Below are 23,511 nucleotides of genomic sequence, written 5' to 3'. Positions count from 1 at the left end.
TTTTGAAGAATACGATGGTGGATGATCATCAATGGGGAGCTGCGAGGATCTGAGTCTCCAGCGTGATGCACTGGCACGGCGGCTGCGAGCTTGCTCGGATCTCCAGCTCGCCAGGCGCTTGCAGGCGATCGTGAGCGAGAGTTTCGGTTCTTCGCCGGATCTGCTGCTGGGGAACCTCGTGATCGATGCGTTCCGGCGTTGTGGCAGCGCAGAGGAGGCTCGCCGGGCATTCGACGATCTCGCGGCGCCACCCAATCTCTTCTCCTGGAACATCCTCATCTCTGCGTATGCCCAGAACGGGCATCTCCGCGAGGCGGAAGCGGTCTTTGAGGCGATGGATCAGAGGAATGTGGCATCGTGGAACGCGATGCTGTCGGGATTTTCTCAGGAACAGGAGCTGGATCGAGCGAAGGAGCTGTTCGATCGGATGCCCGAGAGAGACATCGTGTCGTGGACAGCGATGGTCAGCGCGTATGCCCAAGCCGGGGATCATCGTTGCTTGGCTGCCCCGAAGGAGATCTTTGATGCCATGCCCGAGAGGACGCTCGTCTCGTGCAATGCCATGCTCACGGCCTTGCTCAAGAACAGGAGGATGATCGAGGCCAGAGATTTTTTTCTCCAAGGGATGCCCGAGACGAACACTCTAGGCTGGACTGCCATGGTTTCTTCGCTGGCTGGCATGGGAGACGTGATCCAGGCAAGATGCTTCTTCGACCGAATGCCGGAGATCACAGCTTTGGCCTGGAACTCGATGATCTCGGCCTACATCGCAGTGGACAGGCTCGACCAAGCGGAGGAAATCTTCCAGGGTGTGCCCGAGCACGACTCTCCAAGCTCCACTGCGATGATCGCGGCTTACGGCGATGGTGGGGATGTTGGCAAGGCCAGAGAAGTGATGGATCGAGCTCCCAGAGATGATCTAGCAGTGAGAACCGCGATGCTGGTGGCCTATGCCCAGAACGGGTATATCAACTCCGCCAGAGAGATCTTCGATGCCCATGGCGTCGATCGGCGAGATGTTGCGATGTGGAACGCGATGATCACCGCTCATGCCGAGCATGGCCAGATCGAAGAGGCCAAACGTCTGTTTGACGAGATCCCGGAGAGCAACGTCACAACTTGGAACGCGATGATCACTGGGTATGCTACGGGCAGCCACTGGCGCGAGGCAACCAATATCTTCCACTCGATGCCGGAGAGAAACTTGGTTTCCTGGAACGCCTTGATCGGAGCTTACAACCGTGGCGGAGAGATCAACCAAGCTCGCAAGATCTTTGATTCCATGCCGGAGAGGAACACTTTCTCGTGGAACTCGATGCTGGCAGCGTTTGCTCGTCATGGCCGCGTTCTCGAGGCCTTGCTCCTTCTTCCAGAGATGAGCTCGCAGGGATTCTCGGCCGATCGCGTCTCCTTCCTTGGGATCCTCTCGGCTTGCAGCCACGGAGGAATGCCAGATCGAGCGCGCGAGCTGATGCTCTCGATCGATCTCTCGTATTTCGTGGAGCCGGCGGCCAAGCAGTATGGGTGTATCGTGGATCTCTTCGGGAGGGGAGGATCGCTAGAGGAATGCGAGGAGCTTGTCAAAGATTTGCGAGAAGGGGCGAAGAAGAGCGAGGCGTGGATGATCTCGCTGCTGGGAGCTTGTAGAACACAGGGCAATTTGGAGCTTGGAGCAAAGATTGCGAGGAAGTTGGCGGGCGAGATGGATTCAAGCTTGTATGTGCTCTTGTCCAACGCTTTGTCTAATAGTCCTGGTTTTACGCGAGGCTAGAATTTTCACCCTATTAGGGTGTATTGGCGGCTTTTTCAAAAGTTTTAGGGCTTTGAGGAGGGAGAGGAAGCGCGCGGGGAGGGCGCGGGATTCCATTCACGATCGCTTCCCATGCCTCGGCAGTGGCTGGAATCCTCGATCGTCTCCCAGCGTTACGACCGCCGCGGCTCACAGGTGGATTGTTTCAGGGTTTTGGGAGCGTGAGAGATTGGGCAATGGGGGATCCCGAGCTCCAGGTGAAGTTTAATGCCGGCTTGGCGGCGGCGAGGAGAGTGGCTGCGCTGATTGTAGGGCAGCCATTTTGCGCCTCGGATTGCATAAAGGCCGAGAATCCACTAGATGATGTGAAGATTTCTTTGAGGTCAGTCAGAGAAGTCCCCAGTATCGGTGAGAGAAGTGAGAATGGGCTGCTTGTCGAGGAGCAAGGAAAAGTTTGCGAAGAAGATGAATGCCAAGAAGAGAAAGTCTCACCGCAAGCACAAGTCAAGGAGGAAATCCGGTGTGAAGAACAAGTCGATGGAAACAGCTGCGAGATCATACGAGTAGATGCGGATGAAGAAAAGAGCTGCGAACTTGTAGAGAAGGAAGACAAAGCTTGCGAAGTCCAGCGGTAAATTCGAGCTCCTATTTTTGTATTGTTTCGTGATTGAGTTTTTACTAGCAGGGAAGAAGGAGATGGCGGAGTTGAAAAGGACAGCTCGGAGGACGAGTGCGATGGCGATGGATACATGTCCGAGAGTTCCAGTGAGGTACTTCTAGTGTTTCTTGTCGTTCATCATACTTATGTTTGATGTTCAGGGCTCAAAGTCTGACGAGGAAGTCACAAGGATGATCGATTGGCTGGTGGAAATTGAAAGTGAGGTTTGTATCCTTTTGTTTTGTCATCCAATAGCTGGTTTATCTGTGATGTTATCAGTCCGCGGACGCTCAAGAACATTTGGAAGACGAAAGTGTAAAGAAAGTGGAGGAGGAAGTCAGGCTGGAGTTGTCTGAAACACTCTCTGGACAAGAAGTAAGAAATTTGCATGCAAGGAAAAAAGCTCATGGACACCATTTTGTTGGTAGCTGGATATGGCAGTTTCTTGTGAAATGGCGGACTACGTTTCCATATGGAAAAAAACGCTTTTGGAGCTTGAAGAGGAGAGTGCAAAGCTTCAGGTTGATTAGAGAGCTATTTGTGCTATTGTGATACTGAACCATCTTCTCCAGGACCGCCTTGAAGATGCCGGTGTGTCTCTACCGGATCTATTCAAAGCTATTGAAAAGCAGGCTGCTGAAGGGTGTATGACGGACACTTGGAGAAACCGGGCTCACTGGGCTGGTACTCAGGCACCTGAAGATTTTGCGGAAGTGCTTCATTCTGCCGAGAAAGATTTGGATGCTCTGCGGCCGGTTATAAGGTTCGTTTTTACGCATATGGAGCTGATCTAACCTGTGAGATATTAGGCGCCGAGGCAAACTTGTAGAAGAAGGTGCAAGCGGTTTCCTGGAAAGAAAAGTGAACGACGTCGATACTGTAAAGGGCTCCACTGGATGGGAAGCTTTTGATAGTGCATTCCAGCCAAAACTGAGCGCAGTTAGCTTGTTCGAGTCAAAAAAATGGGCTGCGGTTTACTCCGCCTCGACCCCGGAGCAAGCAGCGCGATTGGGCTTAAAGTTCCCAGGCGTTGACAAGGTATAATGTCTTGAAACGTCAGAAACTAACCTTCTCATGTCAGGTTGACGATATTGCGGACATAGATCAACATGTTGGGATGGAGGCGGCCGCTTTGGCCGAAGAGAGTGAGTTCGGTCTTACGGAGCATCAGAAGAAGACTATGAAGCGGGTATTCATTCCTTTTATTTACTTCACGTACTGACGCAGCCTGCAAGCAGGTTAGAGAAGAGGATGATGTGCGGCAGATGCAGAAGAAAATTGGTGCCAGACGTGTCAATGTTAGTTTTTACTCAATAATCGCTCTTCTGACGGCTTTTATATTTGCAGTGCGGGTTTGGAGGGGCAATGGCATCACAAGTGAAGTCATCAACAAGTGACGTTAATATTATAACCGAGCCTCCTGCAGTACTATCCAGATTGCAGCCCGATACCATTGATCTGGGGACTGCAGGGGACCCGCAGAACACAGATGAATTGCGACTCGAAGACGAGCAACGTCAGAGTCATGAGCGGCAAACAGGAACGGACCAGGCAATCGCGGATAACGTGACAACTAGGAATCAGTCATTTATTAATGGAACGCCGTCGCGCAGCGAGGAAAAAGTGAAGAAAGGTGTGGCTCCAGCCAGGGAAGGAAAGGATCATATACGCAATGCTAGCTCTTTTGGACGCCCAACCACAGATGGAACGGAGCCTATGCCCGTCTTCATGGAACAGACCGTCAGAGATAATGAAACACAGGCAGAGGCAGTCGCAGATGGAAGTCAATGCCATGACGAAGCAGTTGAGACTGAAGAATTCAAGGTTCTTAAAAGAAGTAACAGTTTTAAAGCCATTGGAGTGAGGACGAGCTCAGCGGGTGATGATGCTAAAAAGCCGACTCCTTCGATGGTCATTGTTGTCAGCGATGATGATGACGACGATCCACCTGCTGATTGCGGTTCGACTGCACAACCGAGAACAGTAGACCAAGGCAAGGTGCCAAGTAAAGGTTAGCGCGTAATGCTATTCTCTTTAGTTTTAACTCTTGTTTCAGATGTCACTGCGCTGGATGAAACGACTTCTCCGTTAAAGCCTTTGAAACGAGTGACTGAACATGGTTCTTCATCCAGATGCAAGAGAAAGCGTTGTTTCATGGTTAACAGTAGTGAAGATGAGGAAGATGCGACCTCGGCCAAGAAGGAACAATCGGGATTGAAAAGTGATCGTGATGAGCAAGAGGAAAGAAACTCAGACAGCTGCGATTTAAGTCAGAGTAAGCTGTCCGGGGATACCAGGAGAAGGTTGACGAGAGGAAACAGGAGCTTCGGGTGCACAGTATGCGGCGAGACAATGTCGGCAAAAGACGTACTGTCGCATCCCGTTCTGAAAGTTATAATTTGCACCTCCTGTAAGCAACAGTATGATGATGGCCCGTTTCGGAAGGTAGGGTGTTCCTGGTTCTCTTTTTATTTTTGCTGATCATATCAATTTCAGGATGAAGATGGCTCGGAAGCAGAATGTAGATGGTGTGGTGAAGGTGGAAGTCTGATTTGCTGCGATAGCTGCGACAAGGTTTTTTGCGAGTCTTGCATTGGGAGGAATTTCGGACCTGCGTTTTTGGAAAGCATAGAAGACATATCCTGGAAGTGCTACCTTTGCGATCCATCTCCTTTAGCAAGTTTGCAGCAGTGGCTGAAAGTAGCAGAAGAAGAAGCCTTAAAGGAATCACTAGCTAACTTGGACGTGAGGCGTAATCGGTATCTGTTTTTTTCTTTTTTCAACTGCACTCTAGTTAACCTCTCTTTTGTGCAGTAAAAAACAACGAAAGAACATTCGCAGGGTGCTGAGAGATGACGAATTGGACGAGGTTACGAAACAGAAGTTGGCACTTGAAAAGGTATGCCCTCGAGAAATCTACCTATCATTTTTCAATCACTGTTATTGTAGGAACGTCGAGAACGCCTAGCAGAATGGTATGCAGAAGCAAGAAAGGGGAAGTCTCTCTCTGGGAAAGCCGCCAACTCAGAGAAGGCTGTCGAAGGGACAGACGGAGACGATCATATCTGTGAAGGTGATTGCAAAACTGAGGGGTGCGTTATCAACATTGCTAGCAGGCAAACTGGTGAACCACTGGTTCGGATTCCTGCAAGTATATCGAAGCATTTAAAGCCACACCAGGTAATTACTTGAGGCGCATGAAGCTATTAACCTCCCGTTTATGCAACAGCTGTGTGGAGTCCGATTTATGTGGGACAACTGTATTGAGTCTGTGGAGAAAGTCAAATCCGGGGATGTAGGTTTGGGCTGCATACTTGCCCACAGCATGGGACTTGGAAAAACGCTGCAGGTTTGAGTTCTTAGAAGTTCCAAGTTATGGTTGTTTTACCATCTTCTTTACAGGTTATCGCTTTCTTGTACACGGTAATGAGAAACGTGGACTTGAACTTCAAAACCGTGTTGGTTGTGGTCCCCGTAAATGTTTTGCATAATTGGAAGCGTGAATTCGAGAAGTGGCGGCCTGCAGAAGTTGCGCCTCTGGAAGTGTCGATGCTAGATACTTCCAGGTACTTTCTCTTCGTCATCCTCATACAACTGTTGACGCGGCTACTCTATGCAGGGATAATGCAACTAGAGCGAGCCTTCTGAAATCCTGGAAGGAAAAGGGAGGTGTCATGCTTATTGGCTATGCAGCATTTCGGAATCTTTCGACGGGAAGTCACGTGAAGGACAAGGAAACAAGAGATACTCTATGCAAGTGCCTGCAGGTATTTATTCTTTACTTGGTGACCATGACGGTTATATTTGTGCTTGTATTATCTAGGATCCTGGCGCTGACATAGTTGTTTGTGACGAGGGTCACACCATTAAAAATGACAAGGCGGACATTACCATAGCACTCCAGCGAGTGAAATCTGGCCGCCGAATAGCCATGACAGGATCTCCTCTACAAAACAATCTGATGGAGTACTATTGTGTAAGTATCCGATGCTGGTGTCATTATGTGGATTAATTGATCTTACAGATGGTTGACTTTGTGCGGCCTGGGTTTCTGGGTCCTCAAGCGATCTTTCGTAACAAGTAAGACTTTCGACTGCTGGAAAGTGGATGTTAATGAGGTCCTTTGCATGTAGGGTCCAGAATCCAATAGCAAATGGTCAACATGCCGATTCTACTCCGGACGATGTAAAGAAGATGAAACGGACAGTGCATATTCTGCATAAACGTCTGAGCGGATTCGTGCAACGACGGGACATGACTGTCTTGAAAGATGAACTCCCTCCAAAGTGCGTATGGGTGATCTCTGTCCGCCTGTCTCCCTTGCAGAAACAGCTATACAAAAAGTTTTTGAGCTTATGCGAAACTGGGAGGAGCAAACTCTTCGATCACTACCATGTTCTAGCCAAGGTAATAACGTAAGTCCGATCTCAACGAGCTCATGGTTTTTTTTACAGATATGGAACCACCCGGATTTGCTAGCTATTGCAAAAGAGCAACGATTGAACGAGGAGTTTATTGTAGACTCGGAGAAAGAAGATAGCGCCGAGAATGGACAAGGTGCAATGGAGTTTTACTCCTAAGTTGGTTCTGACTACTCTTTTTTTCTTTTCTGGCCCAGGATGTCCAAAGCGGGCTTCCCCTGAGGTAAGTATATTCGCAATTTTTGTCTTGGAACTGACTGTAGTTTATTCAGGCTGATAGTTTCGAATGGTGTGAAGAGATTCTTAAAGAGTCAAAGCGGGATGTTTTAGAAAACAGTGGAAAAATGGTCCTGATTATGACACTGCTCTCACTGAACTCGTCGCGAGGCGAAAAGACTCTAGTATTCAGCCAGAGTTTGCACACGCTCGATTTGATTGAAAACTTCTTGGATACAATTCCACTTGGAGGTAGCCAAGATGTTTGGAACAAAGGGAGAGAATGGCTAAGGTACACTCTTGTTCATTTCTCTGGCCATCTATAAAATCTTGGCAAATGCACAGGCTCGATGGCAACACAACTGCGAGTCGGAGGCAGCAGATAGCGGACATTTTCAACGATCCTAACAACACAGCTATTAAGTGTCTTCTAATTTCTACCAAGGCTGGCTCGCTGGGTACTAATATGACCGGCGCTAACCGTGTCATCATAGTTGATGGGTCCTGGAATCCTACTCACGATTTACAAGCTCTTTTTCGAGCATGGAGGTACTTATTTGAAATCTTCTTCAGATTTTGTGGTTATCATTGGTTTTATTTAGATATGGGCAAACGAAGCCTGTGTTTGTCTATCGATTGCTGGCGTACGGGACTATGGAAGAGAAAATCTACAATCGCCAAGTAAGCTTTACTGTTTGAGAGGCAAGTCTAATGTTCAACAATGACAGTTAACGAAGGAAGGCATCGCTGCGAGGGTGCTTGACGCCCATCAAGTTGGCAGGCATTTAAACGCAGACGACCTGGAGCTTATGTATACTTTGGATGACGATGACGACGAGGAGGGAACTCAATTGGCCGGAACCGAGCAGCAACAGCAGCCTGGTGCCAAGGGTCAGAAGCCCAAGCACAAAACGTTTTTTGTGCCCTCTGACGCCCCTCCACGAGATGATCACATGGCGATGCTTCTCTTGGACTTTAGGCCACAGTATGGCTCTCCTTTTCTGATCGAATTTTTAGTAAGTTCACTTTTTTCGCTTTTATGTTCACGCAGGTGGATTGCGCAGTATCACGAACACGAGCCCCTGTTAGAGGACTTGGAGGAGGAGAAACTGACACCAGAAGAGATGAAGACGGCTTGGGACGGGTATATAATTGAACACGAGCTGCAGAATCGACAGATACCAAGCCAATCCCCGACGAACTATCCACCACAGTCGCAATATCCAGCCAGCAGCACCGATGTTCGTCCTCCTTTCACTGCGACTCCCTCCAAGGCAGCTTGCAACGACGTTTATCACGCCAGCCTTTTGGAATCACTGTCCATTCCCGTTGGTGGTTCCGTGGCTTGTGGTAAGTGCCTGCAGAGAGTTCGATGGGAAAATCTCGGAATTCCCGATTTCAACAAGCAGCAGCAGCAGCAGCAGCAGCAGCAGCAGTAGCAGTAGCAGCATCACCACTTACAAACGTACATATAACATTTTTTCTCGTAAAACTTTTCGCGACTTTAGCTACAACCAACTTAAGTTTTCGACGCTTGTCGCATGGAGGAGGTGACACGTATGGTGACACGCGTTTGTACAGGTAGTTCTCGGTATAACTAGTCCTGAACTAAACCATCTTCTTTGCGTTTTCTTATCAGGAAAGCGGAGATTATAGCGATGGGGATTGACGATGGTGCAACTGCTGATGCTAACCGGCCACCACCCGCTACTATTGCAGGCGTAAGCGATTGTTTCTTTTTGGATTTTCGTTGATGGTTTGTTTTCTTTTCTCCATCAGGCTTTGAATTCGGCCTCTCAGTCGTTGGTGGGATCCAAGCCTCTCGAGGCCAGTGATGCTCGTGCCATACAAAGCGCGGAAGCTCGAGCCACTGGAATTCCGGCCGGCGTGAAAGGTGGTGTCGGAGCTGCTGCGCAGCATGCAGTGGACAAAGGCGAGCCGGTTACAGTCGGAGACGTGCTTCGTGTGAGTATATCTCTTTTTGTGCTTTTCGCTGCGAAGGTACTTATCTTTTAGTTCTTCTTTTGGTCCTGCAGACACCAATTCCAACGGGTGGTGACAAGATCGTCACGCAGGCTGATGCTTCACGAGTTCAGAGCGCCGAGCAGCGAAACAATCCCGACAGCGTCGTTTCTCCGGGTGGTGTCGCTGCGTCGATGCAGTCGGCCGCGGATCACAACAAGGCTGCAGGATACGCTTGAAGGGAAAGAGAAGAGAAAAGAGTGCCTTCGTCTTTAGGGGCTTTGGGAGGGATTCTTTCTTTTTCCTTTCCATGGTAGGAAACAGGCAGAGCAGAGACGACCATTGTCTGTGAGTAGCTGTTGGAAATCCAGAGGGGAAGTTTTGGAAACGTGCTTTGTGCATTAGATGGCCAACTTCTCTCACTTTCATCACGAACACTTTGCAGCAGCGAAAGTGTAAGAAGAGAAAAAAAAGCGGGTCTCTTTCTCTTTTCTCTTCCACTCTGGCTTGGGAGCAGCGTTTTGTCACTTGATGCTTCAATACCATACTCGCGCAAAGGGATTTAATTCTCGTGCGAAGTTTCATTCAAGGATCAAAATCAGTCAGGAAGTCAGGAGGGGTCGCTGTTAGAAATGCCTTGAATGCCAAGAGGTGAAAATGAGATACTGGGGATTTTAAGCTCTCTCAATTCAATCACTTGAGTTACTACTGACCTGTCACAATATTCCCATCATTGGTTGCAAGGATTTGCCTTGCTACTTGTACTGTTACCTAGTGTTTTATTCAGACATGTAGCTATACCTCACAGGAGTTTAAATCCAAATGCTTCTGCATTAATAATGTCTATAACATGTCATGTTGTGCCTAGCCTAAGTAGTGCTATTTTCCTTCCTTTTTCTCTCTTTTGTTTCCCCACTTCTTAAAAATACCCAGTGTCCTGTCTAGAAACATGCTTTGCTTCACATGACAATTCCTCAAGATTCCATGACAAGAAGTTGAATCCAAGCAATGTTCCCTAGAACCACAAAGGTGCGTCTATTGCTGATGTAATGTGCTGCTTGTGATTCGTATTTCCATCTTATTTCTAGGGGGACACAAGATCAGATATGCCTTTTGACCGATCCAATGTTTATGACTTTGCTCACATCACAGCACATACACAAATCACCCCTCAAGAGCAAGAAATCTATTTGCTGCTGCCATGCCTGCCAAATCCAGTAGAAAATTCAAGAGAAATTTCAGGCTGAATGGATATCCAGCTTTAGTCCAGCACAGACCAAGCCTTGCCAGCATCTGCTGCAATTTGCAGATCTTTTTTTTCTTCTCTCAAGCAAGATGATCAAGCAAGATCTTGAGAGAGGAGGTGACTGCAATTGCATTCTCTTGGTTGGTGAGCATAGGATATCAGAAATTCAATTGCAGTCTGCTGCATGCAGCCAGCCATGTGTTTGCGTGCACCTAAAAGCCTGAACTTTTTCCAGATGATTGGTTTGGTGATTGGTGTCCTCCTTTGAACAAACTTTCAGTACTCTTTTCTTTCTTCTGCGCGCAGTTCTTTTTTACTCTTTTTTTTTCCCGCTAGGGAATACTTGCTCTTGTGAAACTGGAGGTGGTGGATCAATCAGTCAAGAACAGTGGTCACATTGAGGTTGATCTTTGGATTGGAGGTCACACAAGAGACAAAGGGGGCTGTTCCTCTCCCCCTCACAATCACAGTTGCCAAATCCTGGAATGTATTTAGACAGGACAGGATTTGAATCAGAAACATGTTATGTTAGCCTCACTCAAAACATGTCTCCTGACAAATCACTCAAAAACTGTTCCGCTCTTTTTTATATTTTCTCTCTTTTATTTCGTTTTCATCACTTATATTATTTTTCCACACATAAAATAAAAGGAGAGCTCATTCTCAGGTGTGGAATTGGTTTTTGCCCATTTTCCAATCTAGGCCATTGGATCAGGCCGGCCGACGGTCCGGATCTCGTCCCAACCCACCTGACTTCCCGTGCCCGTTGACCACCCAATGCGCGCCGTCGGATCGCCAAGTACACGGCGGATTCACGTGCTACGTGTCTCATTTCTACTGCCGCTTAGCTCCAGTGGCACTGTGGATCGTTGGATGGTCCACGCCACAAAAACAAAGGCATGAGCTGTGAAAACATTGGTTTCTTTTTATTCTTCTTTTTTGTGTGGGGGAGGAGCGAGCGAGCGAGCCACTGCCATCAAGGCCGATCGCAAACAAAGGAGAGAGGAAATTTTTCTAGATGGCGCGGGAGAAAGGAGAGAAAAGGAATGTAGCAGCTTTCCAGTGTCGATCCATGGAGTTTTTTTTCTCCTCCTTTTCCAGAGTGGTCTCTTGATGGTTCCATCCCATAGGCGCCTTCCATTTGTTTTCTTTCGCTCCACTGTTTGGGATTTTTTTGTGATCGCCCACTACTCATCCTCGATTTGTTCTCGTTTTTTTTCCTTGTGGGTTCCCTCAAAAGCTGGAATTGTCACCGCCCACCGGATGGATCATCCCAGCAGATGAGGATCCAGTTCTCCTCATTCCTCCATCTTAGTTTTAAGCTCTTTCTTCCACCAAAGATCATTAACAAGGTTAGGTAGTGTTCTTCCAGTGATCGAATCCACGCGAGGGAGAATGAAGAGCAGCCCGGAACGCATCCAAGGTAGTGGCTTCCACCACAGCTTTGCATCCAAGTCCTCGGATTTCAAGGGCAGCTTCCTCCACCTGGAGAACATCCAGGAGGATTCGGCCGTGAGCTTTCCATCGCCAACCCCGGGATTCCCCGAGCCAGAGACGCCGCAAGAGCCCCTCGAATTCCTCTCGAGGTCGTGGAGCATTTCGGCGTTTGAGGTGTCCAAAGCTCGAGCGGCATCGCAAACTTCCATCGCGACGCCGCCGCCGCCGCCGCTGCAGGATGATTGCTCCACCACGATATCTTCCCCGCAAGAATCCAACTTGGAAGGAGCGCCTTTCGTGTTCGCTCCCTCGATGACTTCGCAGATGGTCATGGACAGGATAATGGTGAGAGTTTTTAAAGCTTTTCTCTTTGTGTTCATACGTGTTCTTCGCAGGAACACTCCTTGTTCACAACTCCCCGGAGGAATTCCCACAGCAGTGGACCACTGATTTTCCACCAAAACAGCGGCATTCTGGCCGCCAGCCCTCCGCCATCGCCCAAGCAATTCACAGACGATCACCTCCATCCCCACCACCAGGTAAAGAACTTTGGCAAGCTTTCTCATCGAGCAAGAACGAATAAAGTCTCTTTTTTCCCTTGTTGGTCGCTTGGATTTGCGTCGCTCTTCTCTCCAGCCCACTGCCGCCTCCAAATCATCCCATCAGCTTCGCGGGAGATCATCCGTGGGACGATGGTTTAAAGACATGAAAGAGCGAAAGAAAGAGCTCAGCCGAGCACACAACGCTCAAGTCCACGCCGCGGTTTCTATGGCCGGAGTTGCAGCGGCGGTGGCGGCAGTGGCAGCGGCTACAGCGGCGGCGGCGTCACCATCGCCATCTCCGTTTTCTCCAGCGCTGGACGATCCTTCCTCGTCGTCCAAGACGACGAGCTTGGCTGTGGCTTCCGCGGCCTCGCTCGTCGCGGCACAGTGCGTGGATCTGGCCGAGAGCTTGGGAGCCGATCACGATCACATCACTCACGTTGTCAGCTCCGCCGTGAACGTGAAAACCGCGGGAGATATCATGACGCTTACTGCCGCGGCAGCCACTGGTAAGCTCTAAGTTCTGTCAAAGTTTCATCGAGTTCTTGCGTGGTTTCTTCGTGTTCTTACTTTGTTTGATCTTTTGATCTAGCTCTGCGTGGAGCCGCGACTCTCAAGGCTCGGACGCTCAAGGACGCAAAGAGCCATGCAACCGTGACTCCCTACGACAAACACGCCTTACATTTTAACAGTGGCGATCTGGGATCCGAGGATGGCGACGCCGAGAGCTACACGCAAGAGGTTCTTAACAGAGGATGCGAGTTTCTCAAGCGCTCCAAGAAAGGTAGTGGAGAAAAAATCGATCTCTTTAATTGACTCCTTGTTGTAGGCGAGCTACATTGGAGAACTGTGTCAGTGTATAGTGATCCCAACAATGGCCAGGTTTGTGAACATTGCTTTAGGAAATTCTAGTTTATGTTCTCATGGTCTTTGATCCATCACGCAGGTAATTGTCAAGATCCAAAGCAAGCATATGGGACTAAGGAAGAAACGAAAAGGTTCGCATTTCTCCTTGATCAAGGTGGCATTTTGATGAGAAGTTCTCTCTGTTTGATCTAAACAGGCATTGTTCTCGACGTGGATGCTAACATTCCCGCATGGCCGGGACGATCGCTGCTCGACAACGGCGAGCAGCGGCGATACTTCGGATTGAAAACCGCGACTGGAATGCTCGAGTTCGAGTGTAAGTCAGAGTACGAACACCGGCTATGGACACAAGGCATAGCTCATTTACTCCATCTCTCCAGCCAACAATCTGTGGCACTCACCACAACTTCCACACAATCATCGACTAAAAGGCCATAGCCAGGCCAAAGAAAAAAAGAAGATAGAATGAATATAGTTCTATTTGTTCTCGAGCTGGGAGCTATGGAGCCAATTTAACACACAAGAAAGAAAGCAAAGAAGTGTATAGCAAAGAGAAGAAGAAACTTCTTTCTTTCTAGTAGTATGGAAGAGCAGCACTTTTCTCGTTAGGGAATCGAATGTGGCGGGAAAATGCGATTGCTAATCGATTTCTTTCCAGATTCCAAGCTCGATTTCCTTGTTTTTTGAGCTCAACCTCTTCGCGTGGAGCGGAGGAGCGTTTTGCTGGGCGCTGGGACGCTGCTGGCGTCTGGAGTGCTGCAAATTTCGAGCCGGCATTTGCAGACGTGAAGATAGCTTTGATGAATGCGGAGGCGACTCGAATTCCATGCCCTGGTTTTTTTCCTCGATTGCTGCTTGCTTTTATATCTGCATTCAAGAAAACAGATCTTTCATTCTCTTGGAGCTCCTCTTCTCTTTCTCCTCGTTGTTTGTAAGTTCTCTTTCACGTAAAATTGCCTCCCCAGGAGCTTTCAGAGGACAGACAACTGGGACTGGTGGAAAAGTAACATGTTTTCGGCCATGCTTAGTGCCGGTTCGCCTTGACCATCACAGACTCTTTCAAAATGTCAATCCACAGTGTTTATTGCAAAAAGCAAGAGAAAGATTTTAGTCACGGTATTGTAAACTGGATTCGTGGCTTCCCCGGTAACTAAGATGCAATGCAGTGAGCTTTTTTTTTTGTAGGGATCATAACAGTTCTCTCCTTTTCGTAGACCGAGAACCTCCCACTCGAGAAAAGAAAAGGTTCGTTACTTTCTTTTCTCCTCCATCGCCATGTTCAAGAGAAGTTTTCTTTCTCCGTTCTCGTCGACGTGGATGCTAACATTCCACGATCGCTGCTCGACGATGGCGAGGAGATGGAGTAAATGAGCTTATGCCTTGTGTCCAAGTGCTTGTACTCTGACTTACACTCAGACTGGAGCATTTCAGTCGCGGTTTTCAATCCAAAATATCGTCATGCAAGTGTAAAGCCAATCCACTTTTTGATAGTAAACAATGGTACTTATACATTAGCTTAGTAAAACAACGATGAAGGGTTTAACAAAGTACCATTGTTTACTACCACAAATTGGATATTAGCCTACCAGCGCCAAGCAAATGCAGTTTCTTTTTTATTCTTTCTAACAGACTACAATCAAATGCAAGCCAAACTGTTGCAAACTCCCAAAGAGTAGCGGGACAACGTCTTTTCTTGCACTCAAAAACCATTCTCTTTAGCATTGTTTACTTTCCCTATCTGCCACCCAGGGTGGCCACCTAGAATAAATCTCTGGATATGGGTGCGTTCAAAAAAAATCAAAAAACCCTAAGTATATAAATTTATTTTAACCCTTATATACCTACTTAAATTAACAGATCCTAAAGGTATAAATATATATATTAAAAGATCCAAACACTCTATTACTATTTTTATACTTTAAACACCTTTGCCACATGGCTACCCTCTCCACGTGTAGAAACATTATGTATATTATACTTCTATGTGTATTGAGGGAGGTATTCACAGCCTTACAATGTACGTACACCTATCTTAACCTTAAAAAAGAGTAGCCACCATGATCTGTCATGCCCTGAAAGTTTTAATTATCTAGAGCTAGCACACCCAGCCATCGTAACTCTAGCCTGTGGAATTCACCTGGAATTTCTATAGCTTCTTCTAGCATACCTTTCCCGCACTGTCCCAAGTCTCGCCCAGATCATGATCATCCTCCCAGACAGTGACCGAGCTGAAACATCCAGGATGATACTGGATAACCAAACGGATGCCAATAGTCAAACCACCGGCGATCACGGGAATTCACATTTCTCCAAAAAGTCTCTTACCTCACAGCTATTGCAAGGGATTCAATCGATTCGTGCCCGATAGAGCGCCGCAGAAGCCTGGGAAGCATGCACTAGACAAAAATTATGAAACCAACTCTGCGATCACTTGAAAACATGTTGCTTTGAACAACGTTCCACCATGTTGTCTGTAAAATTCCACTGTACCAACAGAGGACAAAGAACAGTGGAGCTCCAAGAGCCACCTGCCGTGAGCTCCGCGGGCGCCATGCAGCAAAGTGCTAGCCCCCCAATCTTCGCCATGGAAGAAAGTAATTCTGAACTGTAACCTGTGATTGCAGCCTTCTGAATTCATCTAATACTTTGTGCCTTGAACCCATGTCCAAGAGTACGATCATGGTGGCTGACGGGTTTGCAGTATGGATTTGCTGGACAATCTCATCAGCATCGAGCTGAGTGTGTTTTGTTTTTGGCCTCAGGATTCCTGTATGTTGCAAGTATACGAAACAGAAAACGAAACAACTATTTGGAGATTTTGGTTCAGCTGGAGCTCTTTACCATCAAAGGACCACGGTAGAAAAGCAACAAAGGAGACGAAGAAGAAGAAACCAACAGACTACCTGGTAGCCGCGCTTTACCTGCAGGTATTTATTGATGCTAGAAGATCCTACCAGCGTTCCGAACACACTCAAAGCATAGGTCCCTCTTACCTTAACTGTCCCAATTTTTATTTCTAAGACCTCTTTCATACACTTATGGGTGTAGGAGTAGTAAACATAGCAAACAAAGTCTTAATTACTCGTTACTCCGGGCACATGGCCACCGCATTCAACAGAAACAACAAAAGGGGGAAAAGAGAGAGAGCCAGATAATCGAGGAGGAGGTATTGGTGCGTTTGCCAGCAGTGTTTCTAAACAACCACGTAAAATCAATTTGCAAGCAGTAGAAAGACCTCATAGAGTCGCCTCGGTGACCGAAGTCACTGTTTTGGGCATCAACTATATTTACAGTACCTCGTCTTTGGACGAGGAGCCAAGGATTGGATTATCCCTGGCCAGAACAGTGCTTCAATATAGTTTCATGCGCTGGTGGACTGATGTTTGGGCACAACAGCAAGAGCTTCATTGTCTTGAATTCCCTCACCAGGGCCTCTCAAGCGGGATCTCACATCCAGGCAGCGCTATTGCATTTGCGTTTTGATTGCGTGTAGTCTACTTATACGATTCGAGTGTGGAAAAGGTGGCGCCGCTTGAAAGCATGGATGTATGGAAGGGAAGGGCGATCGACAACAAGGTGTACTTCTATTGTCGCCATGATGATACCAGGGGGGTTTTGTGCCTGGATCTGGAAACTTTAAGCTAGTCTACAAGTGGACGATCCATGGGTATAATATGCAAAGCCTATGTTGGGAAGACTTTCTTGTATCACCAGCATTAGATATTTTCAATGTCTTTGTGAAAGACTCCACATATCATCTCTCGAGGCTGGACGCTGCATCGGGAGGCTTTGTCGAAATGTGAAAGAAGGCTTGTCTCATGCTCCATCTTGCTGCTACAAGGACACGATTGTGGTTGCCGGTCCCAAAACATTAGCAGTGCTGGATTGCAAGACCAAATCTTGGAGCACTCATGAAAACCAAAACGGTTCAAAGTTTGATTTCTTGCTTCCATTCGCGTTGTTTGATCCTTCTCAATGAAAGACAATTCGCTAACATCTATCTATATATATATAACGATAAGAGGCCGTCTGATCGCAGACATGGTCATGGGAAATTTTGTTGATGTTGCTGTTGGCCAATGGGAGAGCGAGAGGATTGGATGGAGCAGAATTTTGACCAGAGAGGGCGGCGAGGGTGCTGGGTAGATTGCATGGCAGGGCTTTGAGGGAGTGATTGTTTTTATGGTGCCATCACGAGACCAGGCACGGCAAGGAGCTTGCTGGCCGTAAGACGTAAAGGTGTGTCATTTTTCTTTGTAAAAGGTCCTCTGGATGTTTTGCTCGCGCTCCATTTCTCTCAATCTTAATAGTAATTTGCCAAGCAAGAACATGAAAACTATCACATGGCAAGGAAATGGAATACACGAGAGAGTTATCATTACATAAAAGTAGAGTGGACCTCAGGTACATGCTTTTGGTAAAAAATTGACGTTTCTGTGATTGTGTGTGTGCTTCTCAGCCTGTGATTAAAACTTTTCTCTCCTTTCCTTGATTTTGGTCTGCGATTAACACTGTGGATCACTGGAAAATCCTCGGGACATTTTTGGAAGAGTCTAGATGATGCTCAAGGCGAACCGGCATTAGACACGGTACGATGATTCAATGCAGTGAGCTTTTGTTTTGTTCTCCGGATCGATACACTCTGAGCATATGGGCCTAAGGAAGAAAGAAAAGCTTCGTTACGTTCTTTTTATCCTCATCAAGGTGGCATTGAAGAGAAGTTTTCTGTCTTAAACAGACATTGTTCTCGACGTGGATGTAACATTCCCGCGTGGCCTGGACAATTTTGGATTGAAAACCGCAACTGGAATGCTTTGGTCTGCGAGTATGAGCACAGGCTATGGACGCAGGGCATAGCTCCTTTACTCCATCTCTTTTAAAGTTTCGAATCGGCTCAGTTTTGTCATCTACCACCTGACATGGATGTGTGTGGAAGTTGTGGTGAGTGCCGTTGGCTGGAAGTAGAAGATAAAATTGATGCTCAAGACGTGAACGCCATTGTTTTGTTTTCTTATTCATTGACAAGAATCAAACAACGATGGTTCGAATAGAAGCAAGCACTCAAAATTGGAAACGTTTTGGTTTTCATGTTTGCTCCAAGATCTGGTTTTGCAATCCAGCACTGCCAATGTTTTGGGACCGGCAACCACAATCGTGTCCTTGTAGCAGCAAGATGGAGCATGAGACAAGCCTTCTGTCACATTTAAACTAGTTTCCTTCACAAAGCCTTTAGATGCAGCATCCAGCCTCGAGAGATGATACGTAGAGTCTTTCACAACGACTTTGAAGAAATCCAGCGCTGGGGATACAAGAAAATCTTCCCAAGGCGTATCATACCCATCGATCGTCCACTCCGTAGACCAGCTTAAATTTTCCAGATCCAGGCACAAAACTCCCAGGCGACTGGTATCAACATCATTGAGTCTTAGACAATAGTAATACACCTTGCTGTTGATAGCCCTTGCATAGCAATGTTGCGTCCATCCTTCTATCCATCCTTCTGGCAGTGCCACCTCTTTCCAAATCCCTACACTCGAATCGTATAAGTAGATTACACGCATAAATGCAAGGCAAATCCAATAGCGCTGCCTGGATGCGTGCATGGCCATGACGGACGTAGAGAGCATGGGCGGTGACGAAGGTGGTGGTGGCAGGACCTGGAGATCCCCAGTGAGGGGATTCAAGACAACGTAGCTCCTCATGCTGCGCCCAAACATTAGACCACCAGCGCATGAAATAAGATTGAAGTCAAGTTCTGGCGGTGGGTCTACCATAATCCAATCTTTGGCTCCTCCTTGTCCGAAGGGATTGCACTTGGCAAGGGTACTACCGGAAATATAGTTGAGGCCCAAAAGAATGGGGGGACTTCGCTCACCATCAGAGTGGTATTTGTGGTGGAGAGACTTAAACCGAGGCGACTCTATGAGATCTTTCCACTGCTTGCAAACAGATTTTACGTGGGTGTGTAGAAATGCTGCTGGCAAACGCACCAATACCTCCTCCTGGATTACCTGGAGTAACGAATAGTCCATTACTACAAAACTGTTTGCCCTAAGTATACGCCAGTGTCCTTTTTATAAAGAGAATGGAAAAGGTTAATAGAAAGGTAAAAGGCAACATTGTTAAAGAAGGATAGACTTCCATGGCGAAGATTGGGGGAGTGCTACCGCTTTGCTGCATTGCGCCCGCAGAGCTAGCGCCAGGGAATCGAATTCGGCAGCAAAATGCGATTGCTAATCAGGTGTGGCGCCATTTCATCGATTTCTTTCCTGATTCCACGGTTTTCTTAGCTCAGTCTCTTCGCGTGGAGCGGAGGAGCGTTTTGCTGGGATCTGGGACGCTGCTGGCGTCTGGAGTGCTGCAAATCTCAAACCCGGCATTCGCAGACGTGAAGATTGCGTTGAGGAATGTGGAGGCGACTCGAATTCCATGCCCTGGTAAGATTGTCTTCTCGATGCTATTTGGCATTCATGGATCGAGCGAAGCTTTCGTTCTCTTGGAGCTCTTCTTTTTCTTTCTCCTCGTTGTTTGTAAGCTGTTGGTTTTCTCTTTCACGTAAAATCAATGACGCTTGCCTCCCTAGGAGCTTGTGCAATTTTTCAGAGGGACAGACAACAGTGACTGGTGGAACGTCGTTCAAAGCAACGTGTTTTCGAGTGACCGGGGAAGCCACGAATCCAGCTTCTCAGCCAGTTTACAATGCTGTAAGTGAAAAAGATTCTCTGGTTCATGGGCTGTGGTTAATATTCTCACCTGTGAATCATCAGGACATTTTTGGAAGAGTCTACGATGCTCAAGGCGAACCAGCATTAGATACGGTGAGATGGTACAATGCAGTGAGCTTTTGTTTTGGATTATAACATTCCTTTTCTTTTCGTAGACGGAGAACCTCCGGATCGATACGCTCGCCGAAATACCTCCCGGCAAGAGCAAGGTTTGCCTAATGGAAGGAAAGAGAACTTTGCTCACGCATTTTGTTCTTCCAGGTCTCCTTCCAGATCACAGTTAGCGAAGAACAAGCCAAGCTTGGGCCTCTAGAGCTCAAAAATTTCAAAGCGACAGGCTACCTTGGCAAAGTAAATAGCAAACAGGCAAGCTTTCTTTCCTTTTATTTCTTTTGTAGTTTTCCTAAAAACAAGAGAAAATGCAGGGATCCGGTCGTCTGGATGATATTGATTTCAGCGAATTGGACAGTGACTAAAAAGAACTTTGCAACGTTGTGTAATTTGATTGATTTACATCAAAACGTTAACAAAGAAACACACAAAATGGTTGGCCATAATTTTCATAGTATTTGTGTAATCTAAAAAATAAAAAGGATTGACAAACAAAATTACTTGCGCCGTTGCCGGGGATCGAACCCGGGTCGTCCGCGTGACAGGCGGAAATACTTACCACTATACTACAACGACTTGACCACATGTAGCTTGTCCTGGTAAACTTTGTAAATGTTAGACAAATTTGCCCGGATTCGAACCCTCACATTTTCGACGGTATGGATGAGATGTCACAAATGCGGCCCGTCCGATCTTAGGTCACTCCACGATAAGAAGCTGTGCGAGGCTAGGGTGTGCAGTCTAGTTCTCTAGGTTTTCTTCTGCGATGGAAGATGATGCTGATCTTTCCCCGTATGACCGACACTGATTCGGCGATTTTCTTATTGAACGGCCCCTCTGGGGCGTTCGAAGCCAGAATACTCTGATTCCTTGTTCATCGCGTCTTGCTTGTCTCTTCTCTTTTTTCATTTTCCTTGTGGAAAAGCGGCGAAGGTGATGTCTAATCTTTCCCCGTATGATCGACACTGATTCGGCAAAATCTTGTTGGCTGTCCCTCGAGGGCAGCTAAAGCCAGATCGATCTGATTCGCCCCCTTCTCTTTTTTTTCTAGCTTTTTTCGTAGTGGGTTGGGTGTGATGAAGCTTAGAACCTTACCTACATTGTCTGAAACGCTGTGTAGAGACCAAACTTTAGAGGCTGCTTCTGACCCAACGCGAGATTTCTTAGCTCAAACAAATGCCCATCTTCGGCATCTCGAAACCAGGCTTTGAAATCGATTTGAAAGCTCAAAAGTTCATCCAAAACCTTTGCCATGGGCATCTGGAGAAACAAAACATTCTCTGCGAAAAAACCCAACTCTCGTTTGGCGAACACACAAGAACTTATTTCGCAAACTCGCAAGCTATCCAGCAAATGCCCGGTATGGGCATCTTGAAAGACGTTTGGGACGAAAATTTAGGGCTTTTCTGGAATGGCGCTGGTTGTGATGTGTGGGCAGCCCTGCAGCGGCAAATCGGCGGCGGCCGCCAGCCTCATCCGCGGCCTTGAAGCTGCGAGCTTGCCACACGCGGTGAAGCTCATCGATGAGACGTCGCTGGGGTTGGATCGAAACGAGAGTTATCAAGGTGAGTGAGAACCATTCGTGTTTGTTCTACAATGTGGTCACGATCTTCTTTGTGGGAATTTGAGATATGTTTCACGAGAAGAACTTGCGAGGACTGCTGAGATCGGCTGTGGATCGCGCGGTCACCAAGGAGGTGATTGTCGTCATTGATTCACTCAACAATATCAAGGTAAGAAAAGTGCTCAAAGCTTTTGAAAGTTTTTCTCAATTGTTCTTGCAAGAACAGGGATATAGATACGAGCTTTGGTGCTTGGCCCGTGCTGCTGGAGTCCAATACTGCGTGGTTGGTTTTTCTTTCGTTCTTTTATTCTACTTGACGAGTTAAGGCTTTCTAGATCTACTGTGACGCAGGTGAAGATGATTGCCGGAGCTGGAATAAGTCGAAGTTTGATCGGGGCGATCCTTGCTATGATGATAAAATGTAAGCTGTCACACTTTGGATGACCATAAGCATGGGAGATTTATGAAACAGATTTGACGACTTGGTTCGAAGGTTTGAGCGTCCTGATAGAAGGAATCGTTGGGATACGCCACTGTTCGAGTTGAGACCATCTGAAGGTACTCTCTTTTCTTTCTTGTTCTTCGGTTTCGATCACAGGCTTCCTTGCAGGGGAGTTTACAGAATCGTCTACACCAATTGTAGAGGCCGTTGCGTTTCTCACTGGAAACGAGAAAGGGAGAAAAGTTTCTCGGATACTCCAGCCAACAATTGCTACTCAAACTGTTAAGTAAAACACAAAAATACGTTTGAGCACAACTGATGAAGTAGCTTCGCTGCAGGCACGGATTTCCGAGACAAACTCGCTATACGAGCTTGATCGTGCCACTCAGGTACCTGCAAGAAAACCATTCTTTCTATTAGCCACACCACTGTTTTCCCAGGACGTGATCAACGCTCTCGTCGAGTCTCAAACGCAAGAACTTGGCTCACTCGTGGATATTGGAGAAGGATTGCCGAAGATATCCTTTGTTCCTTCTTTGTTCTCGACGATCAAACTCCAAATTCTCCTTGACTCCTTGGAACATCAGGTTGCAAAAACGAATCGGCCTCCCAGAGCTCCGCCGCCACCGAAGAACTTTCATCCGGCTCGCAGGACAGTCGAGCCTCTCAGGTCCACCGCCACCGTCGGACAGTATCAGCGCCAAGCGAATGTTTGCCGACTATCTCAACAGAGAACTCAGTGACCAAGTTCCGAGCTCCTAGATCACTGTGGTACGTTTGTCAAAAACTAGTTTTTGTTCTTGGCAGATAAAGAACATTCTCTCAAGATCAAACTATTGCGAGGTAAGGTTAAAAGCTGCGAGTGTTTTCCAGCTAGTGATCAAGTTCCCAGCTAAATCACTGAGGTCTATTTGTCAAAAACTAGTTCTTGGTAGACAATGCCAGAAGCATTCTCTCAAGATCAAAATAACGATTCTATCACGCTAAAACACTAGGAGTTAAGCTCCAAAGTTCTCGACCAGCTAGGGATCTCCAAAGGCTGGCCAAAAAAGCTACAAGAGGGATGCGATCCATCGATTCCAGGAATGAATGAGCGCGAGGTATGGATTGCGCGCTCCCACCGGCGATCCCGCACATGGATCGATTCCAGGGATGAATCTCACCGGCGCCTGGAATTCGCTGGTGGAATTGACGCCTGTATCTCAGCATTTGAGAGAGCATTCTCCGGGAGGGACTTACGTGGCAGGGGGTTAGCCACACCCACTCCACCCCCTTTAATGCTTAACGACTTACCTCAAAAAGAGTAATCTATGTGAGGTTAAGCTTTTTTGTCTTGTTTATTAAACTTAACTCAAAAATTTCTACTCAACGTTGGCAATGAGGGTAGATTTTCCTTCTACTATAAAGGATCCATTAGTTGTTGCATTGGAATTTGATATAAGATTACATATATGAGAAAGAGATCAACATTTCATTTGAAAAGTTAAAGATAATTTTTGCTTACTTTGTAGAGTGACTTCCCAAAGCCAAAGATGGAATCTATGTTCCCCTTGATATATGTAATTTAAAA

General features: G+C 47.1%; 6 protein-coding genes and 1 non-coding gene across 8 annotated transcripts; 6 read left to right on the top strand and 1 right to left on the bottom strand.

Moving 5' to 3' along the window:
• The first annotated feature begins 31 nt into the window (after positions 1-31).
• Positions 32-1,771, top strand: LOC112349250 (pentatricopeptide repeat-containing protein At4g02750-like). Its single transcript, XM_024683316.1, has 3 exons — positions 32-178; positions 296-1,241; positions 1,326-1,771. Exons 1-3 carry the CDS (start codon positions 32-34, stop codon positions 1,769-1,771), a joined length of 1,539 nt encoding a protein of 512 aa, XP_024539084.1.
• Positions 1,772-1,818: 47 nt separating this feature from the next.
• On the top strand, positions 1,819-9,395 carry LOC9653687 (protein CHROMATIN REMODELING 20). Of its 2 annotated transcripts, none has more exons than XM_024683527.1 (30): positions 1,819-2,381; positions 2,436-2,520; positions 2,570-2,632; positions 2,688-2,783; positions 2,837-2,929; positions 2,981-3,171; positions 3,218-3,446; positions 3,490-3,597; positions 3,647-3,706; positions 3,756-4,419; positions 4,465-4,853; positions 4,905-5,167; positions 5,223-5,307; positions 5,358-5,588; positions 5,638-5,757; positions 5,811-5,974; positions 6,028-6,175; positions 6,232-6,384; positions 6,433-6,488; positions 6,542-6,815; positions 6,863-6,965; positions 7,027-7,052; positions 7,102-7,337; positions 7,391-7,594; positions 7,648-7,726; positions 7,774-8,030; positions 8,097-8,626; positions 8,685-8,766; positions 8,825-9,010; positions 9,082-9,395. In XM_024683527.1, the coding sequence occupies exons 1-27, from the start codon at positions 1,987-1,989 to the stop codon at positions 8,482-8,484; spliced, it is 5,160 nt and encodes a 1,719-aa protein (XP_024539295.1). In that variant the 5' UTR covers positions 1,819-1,986; the 3' UTR covers positions 8,485-8,626; positions 8,685-8,766; positions 8,825-9,010; positions 9,082-9,395. The 2 variants fall into 2 exon arrangements, with proteins under 2 accessions (XP_024539295.1, XP_024539294.1); XM_024683526.1 differs by having other exon boundaries at positions 2,433-2,520.
• LOC112349249 (late embryogenesis abundant protein 31-like) lies at positions 8,704-9,246 on the top strand. Its single transcript, XM_024683315.1, has 3 exons — positions 8,704-8,766; positions 8,825-9,046; positions 9,142-9,246. The coding sequence occupies exons 1-3, from the start codon at positions 8,704-8,706 to the stop codon at positions 9,244-9,246; spliced, it is 390 nt and encodes a 129-aa protein (XP_024539083.1).
• Positions 9,396-11,183: 1,788 nt separating the features above from the next.
• LOC9653474 (VAN3-binding protein) lies at positions 11,184-13,763 on the top strand. Its single transcript, XM_002978487.2, has 7 exons — positions 11,184-12,035; positions 12,086-12,229; positions 12,327-12,741; positions 12,825-13,016; positions 13,062-13,114; positions 13,179-13,230; positions 13,296-13,763. The coding sequence occupies exons 1-7, from the start codon at positions 11,649-11,651 to the stop codon at positions 13,535-13,537; spliced, it is 1,485 nt and encodes a 494-aa protein (XP_002978533.1). The 5' UTR covers positions 11,184-11,648; the 3' UTR covers positions 13,538-13,763.
• A 5,441-nt stretch (positions 13,764-19,204) lies between these two features.
• Positions 19,205-20,376, top strand: LOC9653685. The gene is made up of 7 exons (XM_024683452.1): positions 19,205-19,340; positions 19,395-19,536; positions 19,703-19,803; positions 19,867-19,917; positions 19,980-20,033; positions 20,086-20,190; positions 20,250-20,376. The coding sequence occupies exons 1-7, from the start codon at positions 19,242-19,244 to the stop codon at positions 20,298-20,300; spliced, it is 603 nt and encodes a 200-aa protein (XP_024539220.1). The 5' UTR covers positions 19,205-19,241; the 3' UTR covers positions 20,301-20,376.
• A 63-nt stretch (positions 20,377-20,439) lies between these two features.
• TRNAD-GUC lies at positions 20,440-20,511 on the bottom strand. Its single transcript has one exon. It is a non-coding gene; the product is annotated as a tRNA-Asp (tRNA).
• A 168-nt stretch (positions 20,512-20,679) lies between these two features.
• On the top strand, positions 20,680-22,928 carry LOC9653684 (protein KTI12 homolog). Its single transcript, XM_024683518.1, has 9 exons — positions 20,680-21,500; positions 21,565-21,668; positions 21,726-21,782; positions 21,835-21,920; positions 21,972-22,057; positions 22,110-22,222; positions 22,280-22,330; positions 22,382-22,459; positions 22,524-22,928. Exons 1-9 carry the CDS (start codon positions 21,347-21,349, stop codon positions 22,701-22,703), a joined length of 909 nt encoding a protein of 302 aa, XP_024539286.1. The 5' UTR covers positions 20,680-21,346; the 3' UTR covers positions 22,704-22,928.
• The last annotated feature ends 583 nt before the right edge of the window (positions 22,929-23,511 follow it).

Source organism: Selaginella moellendorffii, unplaced genomic scaffold (genome assembly GCF_000143415.4).
Source record: "Selaginella moellendorffii unplaced genomic scaffold, v1.0 SELMOscaffold_37, whole genome shotgun sequence".
Classification (NCBI taxonomy): Eukaryota; Viridiplantae; Streptophyta; class Lycopodiopsida; order Selaginellales; family Selaginellaceae; genus Selaginella; species Selaginella moellendorffii.
The sequence above is the reverse complement of the archived record's forward strand: the minus strand, read 5'-3'. Positions and strand labels throughout refer to the sequence as shown.

Coding starts and splice junctions, on each gene's coding strand:
- LOC112349250 (XM_024683316.1), top strand. CDS start 32: ATGGGGAGCTGCGAGGATCTGAGTCTCCAGCGTGATGCACTGGCACGG. Junction 179..295: donor ATCTGCTGCTGGGGAACCTC/GTGATCGATGCG, acceptor GCGTATGCCCAG/AACGGGCATCTCCGCGAGGC. Junction 1,242..1,325: donor CTTGATCGGAGCTTACAACC/GTGGCGGAGAGA, acceptor CGATGCTGGCAG/CGTTTGCTCGTCATGGCCGC.
- LOC9653687 (XM_024683526.1), top strand. CDS start 1,987: ATGGGGGATCCCGAGCTCCAGGTGAAGTTTAATGCCGGCTTGGCGGCG. Junction 7,727..7,773: donor AGAAAATCTACAATCGCCAA/GTAAGCTTTACT, acceptor CAACAATGACAG/TTAACGAAGGAAGGCATCGC. Junction 8,031..8,096: donor CTCTTGGACTTTAGGCCACA/GTATGGCTCTCC, acceptor ATGTTCACGCAG/GTGGATTGCGCAGTATCACG.
- LOC112349249 (XM_024683315.1), top strand. CDS start 8,704: ATGGGGATTGACGATGGTGCAACTGCTGATGCTAACCGGCCACCACCC. Junction 8,767..8,824: donor CACCCGCTACTATTGCAGGC/GTAAGCGATTGT, acceptor TTTCTCCATCAG/GCTTTGAATTCGGCCTCTCA. Junction 9,047..9,141: donor TTGTGCTTTTCGCTGCGAAG/GTACTTATCTTT, acceptor TCACGAGTTCAG/AGCGCCGAGCAGCGAAACAA.
- LOC9653474 (XM_002978487.2), top strand. CDS start 11,649: ATGAAGAGCAGCCCGGAACGCATCCAAGGTAGTGGCTTCCACCACAGC. Junction 12,230..12,326: donor ACCTCCATCCCCACCACCAG/GTAAAGAACTTT, acceptor TCTTCTCTCCAG/CCCACTGCCGCCTCCAAATC. Junction 12,742..12,824: donor TACTGCCGCGGCAGCCACTG/GTAAGCTCTAAG, acceptor CTTTTGATCTAG/CTCTGCGTGGAGCCGCGACT.
- LOC9653685 (XM_024683452.1), top strand. CDS start 19,242: ATGGCGAAGATTGGGGGAGTGCTACCGCTTTGCTGCATTGCGCCCGCA. Junction 19,804..19,866: donor CTCAGCCAGTTTACAATGCT/GTAAGTGAAAAA, acceptor GTGAATCATCAG/GACATTTTTGGAAGAGTCTA. Junction 19,918..19,979: donor GCGAACCAGCATTAGATACG/GTGAGATGGTAC, acceptor TTCTTTTCGTAG/ACGGAGAACCTCCGGATCGA.
- LOC9653684 (XM_024683518.1), top strand. CDS start 21,347: ATGGCGCTGGTTGTGATGTGTGGGCAGCCCTGCAGCGGCAAATCGGCG. Junction 21,501..21,564: donor TCGAAACGAGAGTTATCAAG/GTGAGTGAGAAC, acceptor TGGGAATTTGAG/ATATGTTTCACGAGAAGAAC. Junction 21,669..21,725: donor ATTCACTCAACAATATCAAG/GTAAGAAAAGTG, acceptor TTGCAAGAACAG/GGATATAGATACGAGCTTTG.